We start from the raw sequence: 16,778 nt of genomic DNA on the forward strand, positions 1-16,778 counted from the left end.
CCCATACATGAGAAAATTGAGGAAAAGGAAATGCCTTGCCTAGGATGGAACAACTAGAATTCAAGTCTTCTAGTTCTTGAGAAAATATCTGAAGGAGCAAAGGGATAGATGTTACAAGGAAATAAGGGACAAGTTTGACCATAAATTTGACCAACAAAGACCTAAGAGAATTAGAAAAAGCATCTGTAGAAGAAATAGGGTTCCTGTCATTAGACTACTGGAGACATTTGTGAACAGAAGTGAAGTGACCACTTGTCAGGGATATGAGAAGGGATTTCTTAACTAGAATTGCAGATTGCATGACCTCTCCTCTTTATTCCAAATTGGAGAATCTAAGTGTTGCAATGTGAAGCACTATATTCTGGTGGGCTTGACTTAATGACCTTTACATTCCAAAGTACAAGCAGTTATAGAGTTTAAATCCCACCCCGATTAGGCTGCAGTTTGCCTCTGCTGCTTTGAATGAGTCATGAGTCTTGGAATCAATCTTCCTTTTCCATCAGGAGTAAAAATCCAGGGAGGGGAAGAGAAATGAGAAAAGCTTCAAAGATTTTTTCTAAGAGTATGGATCAAAGGAGAAGCAGGATATTCAAGAAAGGACATGTGTATTACGAGTGGTGCATTTTGAAGGAAAAAGAGAAAACATTGCAGTCTCTGCTCTTTGTCCATAAACAGAAAGCTTAAACTGACAATAATAAAACTACCCTGATATGGAACTTAGAAGCAATCAGAGATTCCCATAAGAAGGGGGGAGGGGGAGAAGTGTAAGAAGTTTTCAGAAGGGTAATGCCCTCTTGGCTGGAATCTAATTTGCAAATTCAATGAAAATCTGTAAAAGACTTCTAAATAAACTTGAGAGCAACAGTCATAAACAGGAGCATCCATGTTGCACATATCCATTTCCATTCAAATCAAATTTTAATATGTGGAGGACGGTATGTTGTATCCAATTCTAGGGTCCAAAGTCATCCAGAGATACAGAGCTCATCCCTAAATAATAGGCTTATATTTCACTACTCCTCTCATCAAAATGAGGTACAGCCTTCCTCAGGCTGGGACACAATAAGTGAATATGAAAATTTAAGAAGATTTTAGAAGAATGTTTTCTTACCCAAACCCTACTACAAAACCATATGAAACCCTAGGTTTAAGAGAGAAACCCCTAGTAGAAGAGCTATAGGGAGAGAAAAGATTTTAAATATATTCTTTTAAAAAGCTAAGTCACAACTACTGTTGCTGGGGAAGGAAAGGAAAGGAGGAGTGGAGAAGCTTCTATCTCTGAAAGATAATTGGGAAATACTACTGGAGAGGTGTTCTGATTAATAAACAGTAAAGCTCCAAGAACATGAAAACTCAAATCAACAAGTAGCACAAATATGTTCTCTAAGGTATTGCTCTCTTATTTCTTTGAAAGAAACAAATGGAACCTATTGTGGATAGATCATCTTTTCATATAAGAACTACACCCAGTGTTTTTTGAAGACTCTAATAGCAATCATGGATTTGGAAGAGAACTTAGAGATAATCAAATCCAACATGACTCTTAAAGAGATAAAGAACTTAAGTCCTGAGGCATTAGTCATTTGTTTTCAGTCATTTAGCAAAGGAACTTTAATCCAAATCTCCCCCAAACCAGGCCAGAACCCTTTCTACTACACTGTGCAACCTTGAAATTGGGAGAGTCAGGATAAGAATTGCAGTCTTGCCCAAGCAGAACAAGGAAAGGGTAAATGCCACAAAGAAAGTCAACAAAAAGTTCAACAGCTGTTCATCATTCTTAATACACAGTGACAGACTCAACTAATCAAGTCCTGTCCTCTTTACATGTCCTATGTGGAAGCAAACAGATTGTGTATACTCAATACATATTAAGCCTTCGACCACTTCAAAGTATAACAAGACCTTAAACATGTTTCCTAAGTCTCCAGAACCAATGAGTTTGAGGCTTTATAAATATCATGGTGAACAAGAAATGCTGTCTTGTCACATTCAAGCCAAATAACAGCTGGACTTTAAAAATAAAATTTTGAAGGCATTTGCCTTTTATATTTCTAATTTCTGTTTTCCTTGCTTATGGTTTTGTCATTCGATTTTGATGAGTGGTTAATACACAGGCACAGCTGCCTCTTTTGGTGACCTTTTCTTCACTGACTCTATGCCCAGGGCTATGAAGAAGGTCTACAAATTGCTTACTAAGTGATATTGTCATTTTCATGACTGGGAAACGTCTTCCTGGGAAGCCAGATCAAACAGGGCCTCATTTTCTGGACTGACTTAAATTAGTCACTTCAGAAGCTAGACAGGAGGGTGGTGGAGGAATGGAGCGAGGGCATAACCCCTTATGCTATTCCAAAGCTGGAGGGAGTTTGATTACACAAGGATGAAGGAAGGGGACCTCCTGAGCTAGAGACACAGAACTCACCTGCTACCTCAGCTTCCCTAAGGAGCTCTTACTCTGAGTTCTCTGTAGAGTGCAATGAAGTCCTGCTCTTCTTGGTAATTTCTCTCAATAATAATGTTATAGGTATGTACATATTTCCCTTTTAATTTTCTGTCTTCCCTCACTAGTCCATGAGATTCAAGAGGTCAGGGACATATCTATTTTGCTTCCCATGGTTTACCCAGGATCTACTTCGGGGACCTACACACTATAGGCACTCAGAAATGTTGGTTGGTTGCTTTGCGGGACCACAGACTTGTGAAGGAGCAAAATATATTTTTCATTATTCTGATTCTTCAGTTCCTTATAAGTTTTCTGACTAAGGGAAAGAGGAAGGAGCAAAGTAGACAAAGTATTATGTGTACCTGTTATCTACTCTGACTTTAGTATGAACTGCAACTCCAGCAGGCTTTGCAATCAGCTCTCACTTGAACAGAGGCCAAGAAACAGCCTGAAGTCAGCAGAAGGCTGCTCCCCCTCCCAGCAGTCCTCACAAAGGCACCGCACTTCTGTCCATATTAGAGCAGGTAACTTGACTCCATTCATGAACTCATAGTCCCCCAAAAGCACATGAGGTCTCAATGGCAACTCTGGGCAAGCTTCTGAAGGGAGGTTTTCACACGCTTCTTAAGCTCCTGGGCCACTACAGCCCTTCTACTGTTACACCTCAGCAGGCCCTGCTGCTGTGTGTGACGGAGTAACATGAGAGCTGCCTACAGCATGACCTGCAATATTTAGGGAGAGGAAATGGGCCATACTGAGGAAGGTCACAAGGAGTTTGTTCAGAAAAACGAAGCACTGGCATATTTATCAGTACACATAGTACACATAATGGCAGGCTGAAATTTGAGCCTGGCATCAGATCTCAGCTCTATCCTTACTAGCTATATGACTACACCAAGTTACTTAATTACTCTCAGCCTCAATGTTCTCATCTATAAAATGGAAAAAATAATAATGCCTTTTTTGTGGAGTGTACAAAAATTAAATGAGAAAGTGTGTATTTAAAAAACATTCTCTGGCATGCGAGGGCTTGATAAATGTTTGCTTAAAAAAAGTAATTAGAAAAATCGGTTTGGATCTAGACAATCTGGGTGTTGAATGGAATTTCCACTGATATTTTTACAAAATATGTTTCTCTACAGTTCAGTTTTAATTTTTTTCTCTTATAATGGTTAATAACTTCATGATTATTAATTTGCCAAGCACAAAATATCAACTTGATTATCAACATTACAGAAAGGCAACTGACTATATTTTTAGCCAGTATACAATTAATTAGGAAACCAATTGAAAAAGGGTTAATGGTAGATTAAGTTCATTAAAGCAAGGGTAAGGTAGTGGAACTCTATAACTCCTAGTCTGTAGCTAGACTAAGTACTCCAAGGTGATAAAAATATTTATTTCATATATATGCTTAAATATTTAAAGGCTCCACAGTATGATCTTCCAACAAGATTAAAATGAGACAGGCCTGAAACACTTCTTTGAATACTTTCAGGCCAGCTACCATGTCTGTGATACAGTCAGTTGGTTAACTATGCAAGTCCCATCGTTTGGACTCCATGACACCCTACACAGAGGAAGCTCAACCCTCACCTATAAAACACCTGCACTTTTGAAGGACCATGAAAACATCATGTGCTCTTGAAACATACTCTTCAAGGAGGACAACTATAGCTCTAGTTTTGAGTCCTTACCCCAATTCCTACTCATCTTTCTCTTCCTTCCTTTCTTTTTGTTCCCCAATACCCTCCCCGAAGCACACACACTCCAATCAGAATTTATTTTAACACCTTGCCCTCAGGAATATCATCAAACATTAGCCTCTTCTACTGGTATGAAAAACCTGCCTTCTGGAAACTCTCCGAAGTGCTTCCTAATGTCTCTTAGTGCTTGTGCCAGGGATTTCTAAACTGCCTGGGAAGGCCCGGTTCAGATGCTGCTGTGAAATGTCTTCATGTATTTTCAAGGGATTAGGGTCCTGGAAGAAATCCTGCCAGTAAAAGGGATACTAGTAAGATTCTTCCCCTCAAGCTAAAAAAGGATTTTAGCAGGGACCCAAGATGGGTGAAATATCGAGTTACTCTGAAGAGAACAAATTAATCTTCCTTGACTGGTGGGACAGATTCTACCAAAGAAACAGCTAACGGGAAAACCAGTCCCAACTCTGTGATGACACAGTAAATAACCAGGCAACATTACTACCGAAGTGCTGACCTAACCTATAAATTGTACCCGGCCTCCAGGGAGCAATTTCTGCTGATGTGCTGCTTGTGCATTTAAGACAAACAAACAAAAAAGGAAGAAAGGCGGACAGGCATCGATGGTGCTGTAGGTAAACATTCTCAGAAGGTGGCTCTTTCCACCCAGACTTTCAGCAGACTTCAGTGATGGTTAGTGCCTTCAGTGATGGTTAGTGAATGGTACAGGCTGGGCCATTCCTAAACAACTGAAAAGTTTGTGCCAAATTTGCTACAAACCAATGTTTAGTCCCCCAAATGGTTTGACTGCACTAGGAATTACTTGATTTGGAACTAAGAGAAAAAAGAGAAATACAACTCCTCCTTTGTTTCTTCTTTTTCTCCCCCACTTCCTTAACAAGAATGCACTGAGGTGGATGAAACACAGAAGGCTGTTGTTCATTAGAATGTAGAGGGTCTTTTTATTTTAAAATGGTAAAATGGCATCTGGGAGTACTTTGATTGCTATATGTTCAGTAATATAGGATCTAGCAGCTTCTCAAAGTCCTCAACTATAATGTATACTGAAGACCAACATTTCTTCTCTTTGCCACAAATCTAGTTGGTGACTGACTCCCAAGAAAGGCCATGAAAATCTTACATCCTCCTCAGACATCTTCAGAAACACACAGAGCCGCAGAAAAGAGCTACAGAAAAGAGCTACAGAAAAGATACTCACCCTCTGCATCTTCTGGCCGAGTAAGGTCGATGACACCTGGGCCCAGCTTTCCATCTTCATTTGATTTTCCTGTTAACTGGGGCCCCAAATTCTCAAAGCGCGTTCTTTCCTAGAGGAAAGAATAATCAGAGGTTTGTTCTAGCTTCCAAAGCAGCCACTTTTTTCCTTCCAGTTTCTATCTTTCGAAATAGGTAGAACTTGGATTTGCAAACATGGTTTCTGATCCATTTGAGTTCTGAAAAATCTTTCAGGAACCTTCTTGTAATGCCTGATGTGGCACTGAGAGCAGTGACAGCATCTAAATCATAATACCTTTAAGGAAAGTAAACCTGAAATGGGAACCTGCCAGAGCTGCTCTGCACATCTCTTCTGTATTGGATTTGTTCCCATAATCTAAAAGGAATGCAATCAAGAGAGTTGAGATACGTGTTCAAAAACTTGAAAGAGCAGTTCCTATTAAAATACACTGCTACATTTAATGGGAGAGGAATTTTCCCACTTATAGATCATACTTTGCATTGGTGTTCCTGGGGAAATACAAATTAGAATTTTATGCACCAGATTTCAAAAACCAATCTCTCAAAGCAGGTAGACTAGAAGATGGTATTGAGACTATTGTTTTGCCTATGAGTTTCACCTGTGACTTCCTGGGAACTGAAAAGATGTCACACCTAGCCAGTCAGGAAGCCAGGTAAGTTAAATAACCTGCCCCTTTAGGCCAGAGGAGCTTTGCATGTTCACCCGTTTTCTAGGATCAAGAGTCTGACAAAGCATCACAGCAAACAGAGCTCTACAGCTCTCTGGATCAGTGGCAGAGGGCTCATTGACCATCATTAATATGGTGTTCTTGTCTGCAGAAACCCAGCACGTGTCCCCCCTCTCACCTCCTTTCTACTCTCCAGACTCAAACTTGGCTTTGTGTTATGCTTATGAATGAATGAAACCTTGTTGTTCATTACTATGAAACAATATTAAATGTCATGTCAGCTTGAATTTACAGACATGAAATAGCAGCTTCCAGCTCCGGGAATGGTTTCTGCATGTTATACTTAATGCATTATGCAGCAGTAGAGTGCTGATTGCTGTTCAGTCTATTGTTCAATGACCTAGTTCTGTACTGAGCATGTTCGGCATTAGATGGAAACACTCTGAGTGTTCTCTTCTCTAAGATGTTTAGAAACTTGGAAATATTCTTAAAGAGCAAACATACAATTACTTGATAGAGGCTGTGCCTCATTTGTACAGTCTCACTACATTTGTGCTTTCTAATAGGATTATTTTTGAATATCATTATATTTCTATAATTAATTCCCATCAGTCAAATTGTGCAGGAAGTCTTCCAGTTCCCCTTCATCATGGAATTTGTTGAAATCCGTGTTGGAGGAAAACACAGCATAAACCTTGCCTTAATCTAGCACCATTTCCATGAAAGATTTGCAACAAAAATTATAATCATGAATTTCTTGAACTGGGTAATGGTAACTTGTTTTAATAGCAGTATGTGGGGAAACCTCTGAAAATACGACACTTTTTTAAAAAGACAGAATGAAAATAAAAACCAAATCAAGTACAGTTCCCTAATATCTTCTTATGTGAAAACACTGTTGCCCAAGAACAAATTAACCCAGGTGCAGGACACAATAGAAAGCAACCACAAGCCATATGGGAGTTTCACACATTGTCAGGGGAAGGACAGCTGCTTTTAATCAGCCAATTCCTATTTTTGAGTAGCACTTCCAGTTGTCATGATGTAAAGAAAAAGAATTAAAGTGAAGATGAGTAGTATCAGGGAAAGCAAAATATTCAACCTTTGTTTTATCACATTGTTTCGCATTTGAGATATTTGCATGTGAATGCTCTCCCTATGTTAAATGCAAAAGGAGTTTTGATGTGACACCTGCAATCTTCTTGGAAGAACAACCTTTAACTGTATTTTTATGGGGGGAAAAACAACTTTCTCTGAAAATCAACAGACCGTGCTACCTATCAATATGCATATTTCAAGTATCTTTCTAGTCATTCATTCTCTTTGATTTTACCAGAAAATATTCTCAGTAAAAAAAAAAATAAAATAAATAAAGTTCCTGAAAGAATATCAATATTTTGACAAGGAAGGAGAAGAGGGAAAATTACATGCCATGGTTTGTAAAATCCTAAGACAACAAAGCTTACATGATGATAATATCTTTTCTTTTATAAAAATGAAGTGCACTCACAATTCAGTAGTATCAGCTTGTTTTTAATCATAACAAAAAACATCCAGAACATTCAACAACACATTCACAGTGTCTTTGAAGTCATACATTTTTCTGACTTCATTGAAAAAAATTCTTTTGCAAAGATACTTTCCCTATAAAATATCAATATTTTGACAGCATAGAAGACAAGGAAGACTATTCCATGAAAAACTCGTTAAATAGGCAGAAAATAAATCAATGATAAAAATTGTTTGGGGCACTGGGTTGCATTTTAAATTTGATAATATTAAGCACTGTGTTTGAGATTAAAGCAGGACTCTGCAAAGCCATGCCCTTTCATATAAATTCCCACCTCGTCTCCCAGAAGATTTTCTTCTTTTCTTCAAAGAATAGCTCAGAATATTTATTTTCCAGCCACATAACCATAAGATAAGAGGGCTTGATGTCTACAAGTTAGGTCTGGGCAGCTGAGCTAAGCAAAATTTTACCAATGAGGATGAACACAAGCCTAGTAAATACAGGATGTGAACATGAACAGAGAGATACTTTAGTTCCTAGAAGTTTAAACTTCTGACCATTACATGCCAATGGGTACGCCCCTATATGGAACAAATATAGACAGTGGGTGGCAAGTTCTTAAGTCCAAATTTCTGCCACACATTTGAACCAGCCCTCACAAGGTACATAGCTCCCAAGTAGGATATTTTGGAGACATAATAAAAATATCTCAATGCTAATTTAATCCTGATACCCCACTTCCCCATCTTCATGTTGACAGTGAAATGTACATTTTACATGCAGCAATGTGATAAGACACTTACTTATGCATTGTCAGTCACAAACATGCAGTCAACATAAAAGTTATTGAAAAAATTAAAGTCAGCTCTGCCGTGTTGTTGGACTGTTGGCTCTCTAAGTGCTTTGAAATTATGATGTATGAGGTAGACGTTGCATATTAAATAAAGATATTTAAATGATAAAGCCCCCTTTAGTGAGAGCTGATGAATGTTAAATGTTACAAGCCACAAGATGGTAGCATCCATCATCTTCACATATTATCAGAGTCAATGACGGGGCAGCTTCACTGATGACAGATAGACTGCTGCATTATTATCCCTTATTTCCAGAGTCACTGAACAAACCATTCAACTCCTCAGGCATTATTTTTAACTTTGCATTAAATTAGCAACTTTTCCCTCCCTACCATGGAAAGATTGATCAATTATGTCTTTGCATCAGTGGAGAGAGAGAATGGATTTGGGGTAACTAAAAGACCAGAGGTTTGTTTTCATAGAGGGAAAAAAAAAATCTACTTCCTTTTACTTGCAACAAATGTAAAATTGTGATCCGGGGAAAGAACAGCAATGAAACAGTAAGCACACAATAATGGCTTTTCTTTGCACTTAGATAAAAGCTGAATTTTTGATGTGCACAGTATATTTTAATAAAATTTTATATACTATGTTTTATACACTTATTGGCTATTCCATAATAATGTGTGTGCTAACAGTAAAATTGCTCTTAAATTTATGTGTGTTATTTATACGTTCCCACGTAACAATGCTTTTTGTTGTAAAAAATATTCTGTTTATTAATGTAACTTTACAACCACTGCATCCAAGATCCGTGGTAAATTAATGACATTTTTATTATTTTATAGTGTCATTAAATTTTTACTGATCACTCCATCAAACAGAGGCAGTAAAGGCCATAATGTAAACTGGGACACTTAGATCAGGCAGCAGGAAGACATTCCATATAGTCTGAAGAAAACTGCTAGCAATAAATGATATTTACACCATCTTTAAGCATGTGAGAATACTTGGATAAGTTTGGCAAAACTGTTTCAGTAGTGGAGTGGATTGTGTACTTAAATAACAGTTTGCTTGCCAGCCAGACAAGCCTTTTTCAAACCATATGCAAGATGACTGATTGCGGCCATTGCCTAAAAAACAACACATCAACATAATAACGTGCCGGGCACCTTTCCTCTGGATTTACCAAAACTGACCAGCCTACACCCTGCCGCAAATTCTGTAAACAGGGTCCCTTTTTCTATAATCTGAAAGGGAAAATGGCACATGCTGAGAGAAGCTTTTTGTTTGTTGCTTTGCAAATATATTTCATTTAAGTACACATATCTAGACAATGATGGGATATATTTTATGCCAATGGCCCAAATGAGAAGCACTGTACCAACCAATCTTTATTCAAAAGCTTATTTCTAAGGAATTTCTGAATATGGGGTCATTCATAGCAGCCACACAACAAATGATTAGGGGTCATTACCTATATTGTTGTTAAAATGAGTAAAAAATAATCATCTTGTATTATTTTCTTATGTAAAATACATTATAATTAGGATGCTCTCTACATTGCCTTGCCTCTCTTAAATAAACTTAAATGTATGTTATTAACTAATTGCCGGATATTCTATTTATATAGATAGAAGACATTAAAACCAAAATTCTATACTCATATAATCATGGATTTAGTAGTACCTATCTTCTAACATGGAGAATCTAGTATGATTCTTTTTAAGTAAACAAGATTTTATTGTTACATACCTAAATACACATTTAAATATTAAAGACTTTCCCCAAACTTTCAAATTTGTAATAAGGAATTTTGTAGGAAAGATTAATACTGAAATCCCATCACATTTTTGTGTACTCCTGAAGCAGAATTTTTGAGAAATAAAAAATATGTGTATCATGAAATTCTGTAAGGCCACCACAGATAGTGTTTTCAGATAATGTCTATCCTCAAAGTTTCAACTCTATCTAAGTTATTGAGTGCTTGCTGAATGAAGTCTTATTATTTTCATACCAGCTCCAAACTTCAATCTTTCTGGACATCTGATTTCTACTTGTATATTTTAGTAGATCTCTGACCCAAGAAAATGCTTTCCTAAATTAAAAGTAAAGACTTCCCTGCAAAAGCAGCATTCCCCTTACCCAGTTTCCTTCCTGTCCTGTGTTTATGTCAACGCCAACTGGCCAGCACAATTGCCTCACTACTTTCCTCGTCCTTCTCTGTCTAGTCAATCATCCAGGGTTGCTGATTTTCCTTCTAATAGAGCTCTTGCTGTGGTTCCCTCCCCTTGACACCTTTCTGTCATCTCTAACTACCTGAGCAGATGCCTTCCAGTCTATATACCAAACTCATGGCTGCATTTTCCTCTGATCTGCCTGCACTGTCCTCCCCAGTTGATCTCCTCACACACCTTCCTTATACTCCTCTACTTCATGTCTCTAATTCAGAACTTTTCAAACCTTCTTATTTGCTATTGCATTTCAGCTACCCCCCAGCTTTTAAGATACTATGTTAACAAATTAGAGATTAAATTAAGATACTATATTAACAAATTGGCTCATGTACACTGCCAAGTCTATCCTAGCAATACCAAAAGATTTTACAAGCCAGGGACTATATCTTAGACCTTTTTTTTAAAAATATATATTTTACACAGTGTTTAGTATTAGTGTCAATAAATACTTGCAAGTTTATATAAGGCCACATAATTTATTTACCTACAAAAATAAAAAATACACTGTATAAGAGAGAGCCCCAAAGGATCAAAAACTACTAATTTTGTAATTTTTAATGGTTATAAAAGACATGTTTAGACTCAACACTCCACACTGTATTGGTCATATATCTAAGCAATAATAATCAGAAAAAGGAAATCCAGAAAAACACCTTAAATATTTTACAACAGAGAGAAATAACTTTAAAAGACTGCAATAGAAAAATGCATTTGATTATATGACTTAATGTGAATTCTAACTTGGAATTTCTGCAGGTAAATACTTGCATCTTTGCTTAAGTCTTTGAGAAACACTAGTTAAAGGAGACATCACCTACCATAAAGGCATGGTAGATTAATACTGAATTTAATACTGTTTATAAAACAGTATCCATTTCCAAGTAAAAAGTTTTGTTTTGTTTTGTTTGTATTGTTTTGAAAGCAGGACAATGACACATGATTTGACCAATACTCTGTCTTTTACTCTGAATGGCATGCTCTAATTCCTTGCTCTGGACATATTTTGCCATGATGTGATTCTCATGAGATGTTACTTAACCACATGTTTAGTTTCCTTTTTATTGCCTCAACAAACTGTCACTTTATCATTCTTTATTTTATATTCTTTATTTTACACTTAATAATTTAATGAAGGATCAAAAACTGTAGGCTTTATGTTGGAAAGCAACCACATCTGCTTTTTAAAAGGTGATTCTTTTTGGAGGAAGGTATTTTAGAGGCACTGAAATTTACTTTCATAGTGACATTTTGATGGTTTCAGAGTCAGTAATCATGATAATAAAGACTCTGGCTGGGAGAAATGAAGTTCATTATTGAATCTCATTGTTAAATAACATTTTGTCAGCCCAAACTATTAATTTGTCTGGCTCTTAATACATCCTTAACACTAAAATTGTGCTAGGACTCATGATGTAGCTAAGGGCTGAATTTTCCAACAGTGTTTTGCCCACAGAGCACAAATGCACCTTTCAACTAGTGGTCGGCTAGGGTGCCACTTACAGATCAGCTGCTGGTACAAAGGTCTTTCCAACGAGTATTTTTACCTCACACCAATGATTCAAGGAAAATACTACTCTTGCTATTAATTTTATAAGGAAAAAATGTGAGGCTCAAAAAAGTTTCTATATTTTTATTTAAGTCATTTAAACAAAATTTAGGTAGGTATTTGTGCTGAGGTGAATTGAGAATCATAACCCTACAACTTACTTACCATGTGATCTCTCTGAGCCCATTCCCTCATTCATAAAATGGGATAGAAAATGCTCATGCTACAGGGTTGTTAATGATTAAATGAGAGATTGCATGTGTGAGTGCCTTGCAAAAAATAAAGCAATTCCTAAAATATCCACTTCTGCTAAATATACTATTTAGTATTTACTAAATGTTTCAAAGCTAAACACTAATGAAGATAGTGTCCTGATCCAAAGGCCAATATCCATTTTCCTGCCAAATGGAACTATATAATCAAAGATGTATTCCTTTAGTCTTAGCTGCTAAGGATCTCACAACTAAATTCAGATCTCAACCCTATTAACCATGTAGTAGCTGGATCTTGTTATTGTCTACTTTTTGGCCCTCAAAGGTTCCCCACCCACTGCATGGTAAGAAACAAGCTTGTACGGATAGCTTGTATGACCTTTGATGATCTGGTTCCTGCTCCTCTTACCAGCTTCATGTTTTACTCATTCCAGTTTATATTCCCTATTCTGATAAAATGGAACTTCTTGAAGTTTCCTGAATGTGATATTCCACAGCTCTGTGTATTTCCATTTACAATTCTTTCCTCCTAGAATGCTTTGCCCTTTCTGATTCATCACAACTAGTCCTTTTTAAACTCCATTAAAGCATTTTTTTCTCAACAAAATCCTTTGTTAACTTCCTTTCACCAGTCCCAGGTAGAACCTCTCACTCCCTTCTTTTGTCCCAGCATCATATTACACTTATTAACAAGTATATTATAATTATTTATTTATATTTCTGTTTATATGGCTCCTTGATTTGTTCTGAAATGGCAATGTCCATATCTTATTATCTTCACATCCTAAGTGCCTCTCATGAGGTATTTTAGGCAGTCAGAAGATAAATCCTGATAATCCTGGTAAAATTATTTCCCTCCCTTCTTTTCATTTTAGTTTTAGATACAATGAAGTTAATTTTCAGATCTTTATAAAAAGCAGTGAAATATGATCGAAAGATAAATATAAAGAAGGTATGCAAGTAAATGAAACAATAAAATAATCTCTTGGTCAAGGATGGTGTAGTGGAGAGATACAGGAAATCTACCTTATTTTTATTATATGAAAGTAATTATTTGTAAGTGCTTTGCCTTTCCCTAAGACTTTTTCCCTAGAATTTCAACTGCCCCCCCCAATTTTCCCTTGAACATCTCTTGTACTGCTTAGTAATTCACTTTTTGAATTAAAAATGCCAATATATTATGAAAGGACAACAGAATAAACTTAAATAAAATAATATTGATTTCAGTTTAATTCCTTTTGAGAAATAATAAATAAGAGTTTTCCTAGGGAAACACAACAGAGAAATAAAGCATTTGGTCAAACAGGGGTGGGGATCACAAGTGTTTGAGAATATACAAGCTAATCAAAAATAACTGTTTTTGGCTGAATTGTGTCCTTCAAAAATTCTGAAATTGAAGACCTAACCTCTAGTACCTCAGAATGTGACTATATTTGGAGACAGGGCCTTTGAAGAAGTGATCAGTTGCAATGAGGCTGTAGGGTGGGCACTAATTCAATCTGACTATATCTTTATAAAAGGAGGAAATTTGGACACAAAAAGAAACCCAAGGGATGTGTGTACACTGAGGAAAGACCATGCCAGGTTACAGAAAATAGATGCCTATATACAAGCCAAAGAATGAGGCCTTAGGAGAAACCAAATCTACTGACACTTTGATCCTGGACTTCCAACTTGCAGAAATGGAAGAAAATAACTTTCTGTTCTTTAAGTTAAAATAAACTTCTGTTCTTTAGGTTTCCCAGTTTGTGATATTTTGTTATGATAGTCCCAGCAAACTAGTAAAATGGTAACTACATCTCCTATAACCCACACAAAAAATTCTTGCTGCTGGCCAAAAATTATCAGATAATAAAGCAGCAAATTTTGGAGATGACATCCTAGTAGATTCTCTGGAAGCCTTTGCCACTAGGACCTAGTAGTGGTTCTATCTGTTGAAAGTTCTATGTCTGTATTTATGTTTGTAAGTATGTATGTACGTAGGTACATGTGTATGTATGTATGTAAGTATCTACCTACCTATATATGATTCTTCAAAAGAGAAAGTTCTTGCTTAGAAGGAAGGAAGACTTGCAAGGGCTTGGCAAGTTTTCCCAAACCAGAAGACTTATACTTGAGGCATGAAAAAGAAAAAATAAAGACTAGCATAAGCTTCTCAGATTTCCTCTCAACATACTGATATATGCCACTAGATCTTAAGCTCCTTGGGGGAGGGAAAGTGTCTTATGACCCTCCCTATCCCCAGCTAGCACTGTGCCTGGCAAGTGGAGAAGCAGGCAGCACAGGCCTACTGAAATGAACTAATGTCTGCAGAGCTTCTTGTGGATATGTTTTATGGAACTTTCAAAAACATTCTCAAGTGATGTATGACAAGTTTCCCTTAGGATTTGAAGAGTACACCAAACTAAGCAAGTTCTGTCTCCACAACCCTGGCAATAAGATCATCCTGTACATCTCCTATAACACACGCTTAGACTCTTGTCATTGGCCATCAGATGATAAATGATACAGTAGCATTAACTCTGAAGATATGAGAACCTTTTAGCCTTGGGAACCACTGAATTAAATTAGTTTCATCAGGATTATAGTGCTTACTGAACCCCTTTAACCAAATGCTTTCTGTCTCATTCATATGGTTTTAATATGGTTTTAACCAATTGCAAGGTTATTTATAAGTTTGCAACTCCCAAGTAGAGTTATAAAGCATTCAGATTTAAGCAAATCCAGTTGTGTGGCAGCCCAACTCCCACTTATATGTGGTTTCAACTTTTTATTCGTGTATAGAGAGGCATGATGCAGATTTGTTCCTGCATATTCTCTGGTTAACTATTTGCTTCAGTAACAAGTTCACAAGAAGTTCCATTGTAAAATTATACAAACTCCTATTAAAACTGAACACATGATTTAAAAACTGGAGAACTTTATCTCCACGTAAACCACCAATAAGACTTTGTTATTCTAACATTTACCATATGAAAAAAAGTTATCACAATAAAATTAATGACCAGTTAAGCAAATGTCTTTGTCAAAAAAAAAAAAAAAGATATCCTGGGAATTCTACTAGTTCAGAATCTAGGCAATTTGATTTCCAATACCTATTTAATTTATGATGCATATTTTAAAAATATTGTTTGTGGAAACACAGGTGCAATTAATTCAAGTTGAAGACATCAAAGCTATATAAACCAAAAGAATGAATATTTTCTTCAAAAATATAACTGTTTCAATTTTATCTGGCAAACTGATAATTTGCAAGATTTTTTTCTTGCAGAAACATAAACATAAAAGGTAGAAAAATGTAAAACATTACCACCAAGCATTTGTTGTAATTTATGAAATGTATAAATAAATCCCCTGAGATTCTCCTATAATTTAAAGAAATATGTTACAAAAATAACATATATCTTAAAGAAGAAAAATCAGGAAGCTTCAGTTCTAGGAGGAAATGTGAAAGCCTCTTCATTCAGAGCCCTGAGCCTGGAAGGTTAGGGTGCTTACCTGAAGCCCTGAAGCCACTAGTAAATGGACCCAGAACATGCCTCAGCCTCCAGATCTCATTCCTACTTCTTTCACTGAGTCACTCTGTACTCTTACAAACTATGCTAGTCCCTGTTTACCTCATCTGTGAAATGAGGGAGTTGAATTAATTTATCTCCATGGTTTCTTCCAGTCCTAAAATTTCATGATTCTATGATACTTGACTTTTTTGCTCTCAGATCTACACTGCAGCACACACTAGCAAAATCACTTTGCCATGTCATAAAAAAATTCTTGAGTAATTATTCATATTCTCAAGGAAAGCACTAAAAAATCATCCATTTGTCAAATAAGCCAACCAAACCACAGTCACACTCTGCCAGAAAGCATTTATTTGCTACTTCTGAAATTCTGTCCGCACTATAGGCAAAAGCAATTGAAGGTAAGGGACATAGCAGCAGAAAGGCAAAGGAAGGAGAGGAAAAACCAGAGGGAAATTGTTTTAACCTGAATTTGGTTTAAATATGCCTCCACATCCCTAGTTTGGTATTCGCTATGGAGGTATGCACACAGAATACATCCCTTTTTAGTTTGTAAGAAAAGTAACATGAATGTAAACATTGCTGCTAAGAAGAAGGGCCTCTCTTCAGTGAAAAAAAAAAGTGATTAACTCCTTGAAATTAAGATTTTGCATATTTTATTATTATCTTCTTTCTAGGAAAAAGGAAGTACTAATAAGGTCAAAGGAAGTCACAAATGAATTTTCAATAAAAAATAAACTTAACCCTGCCTGATTGTGGAAGTGTTTTGTTTTAAAGGTTGAGTAAACTAAAAATTCAGAAACTATGCTTTCATTTCATAAAAATTTTTAAAAAGTCCTTTGGAAATTGAAAATTTTAAATGAGTTTAAAAGAAGAAAATATTTAGGAACTCT

At 36.4% G+C, this 16,778-nt stretch overlaps 1 protein-coding gene across 27 annotated transcripts in view; it reads right to left on the reverse strand.

Annotated features, from left to right (window-relative positions):
• Nucleotides 1–16,778, reverse strand: part of SOX6 (SRY-box transcription factor 6) — a 603,909-nt gene that overhangs the window by 39,650 nt on the left and 547,481 nt on the right. For all 27 annotated transcript variants that reach the window (XM_081280977.1, XM_081280953.1, XM_081280954.1 and 24 more), the window contains one exon: nt 5,363–5,471. In XM_081280977.1, coding sequence (XP_081137103.1) covers nt 5,363–5,471 — 109 coding nt within the window. The remainder of the gene's footprint in view (nt 1–5,362; nt 5,472–16,778) is intronic.

This window comes from Spermophilus citellus (assembly GCF_964194105.1).
Source record: "Spermophilus citellus genome assembly, chromosome: 2".
In the NCBI taxonomy this organism is placed as follows: Eukaryota; Metazoa; Chordata; class Mammalia; order Rodentia; family Sciuridae; genus Spermophilus; species Spermophilus citellus.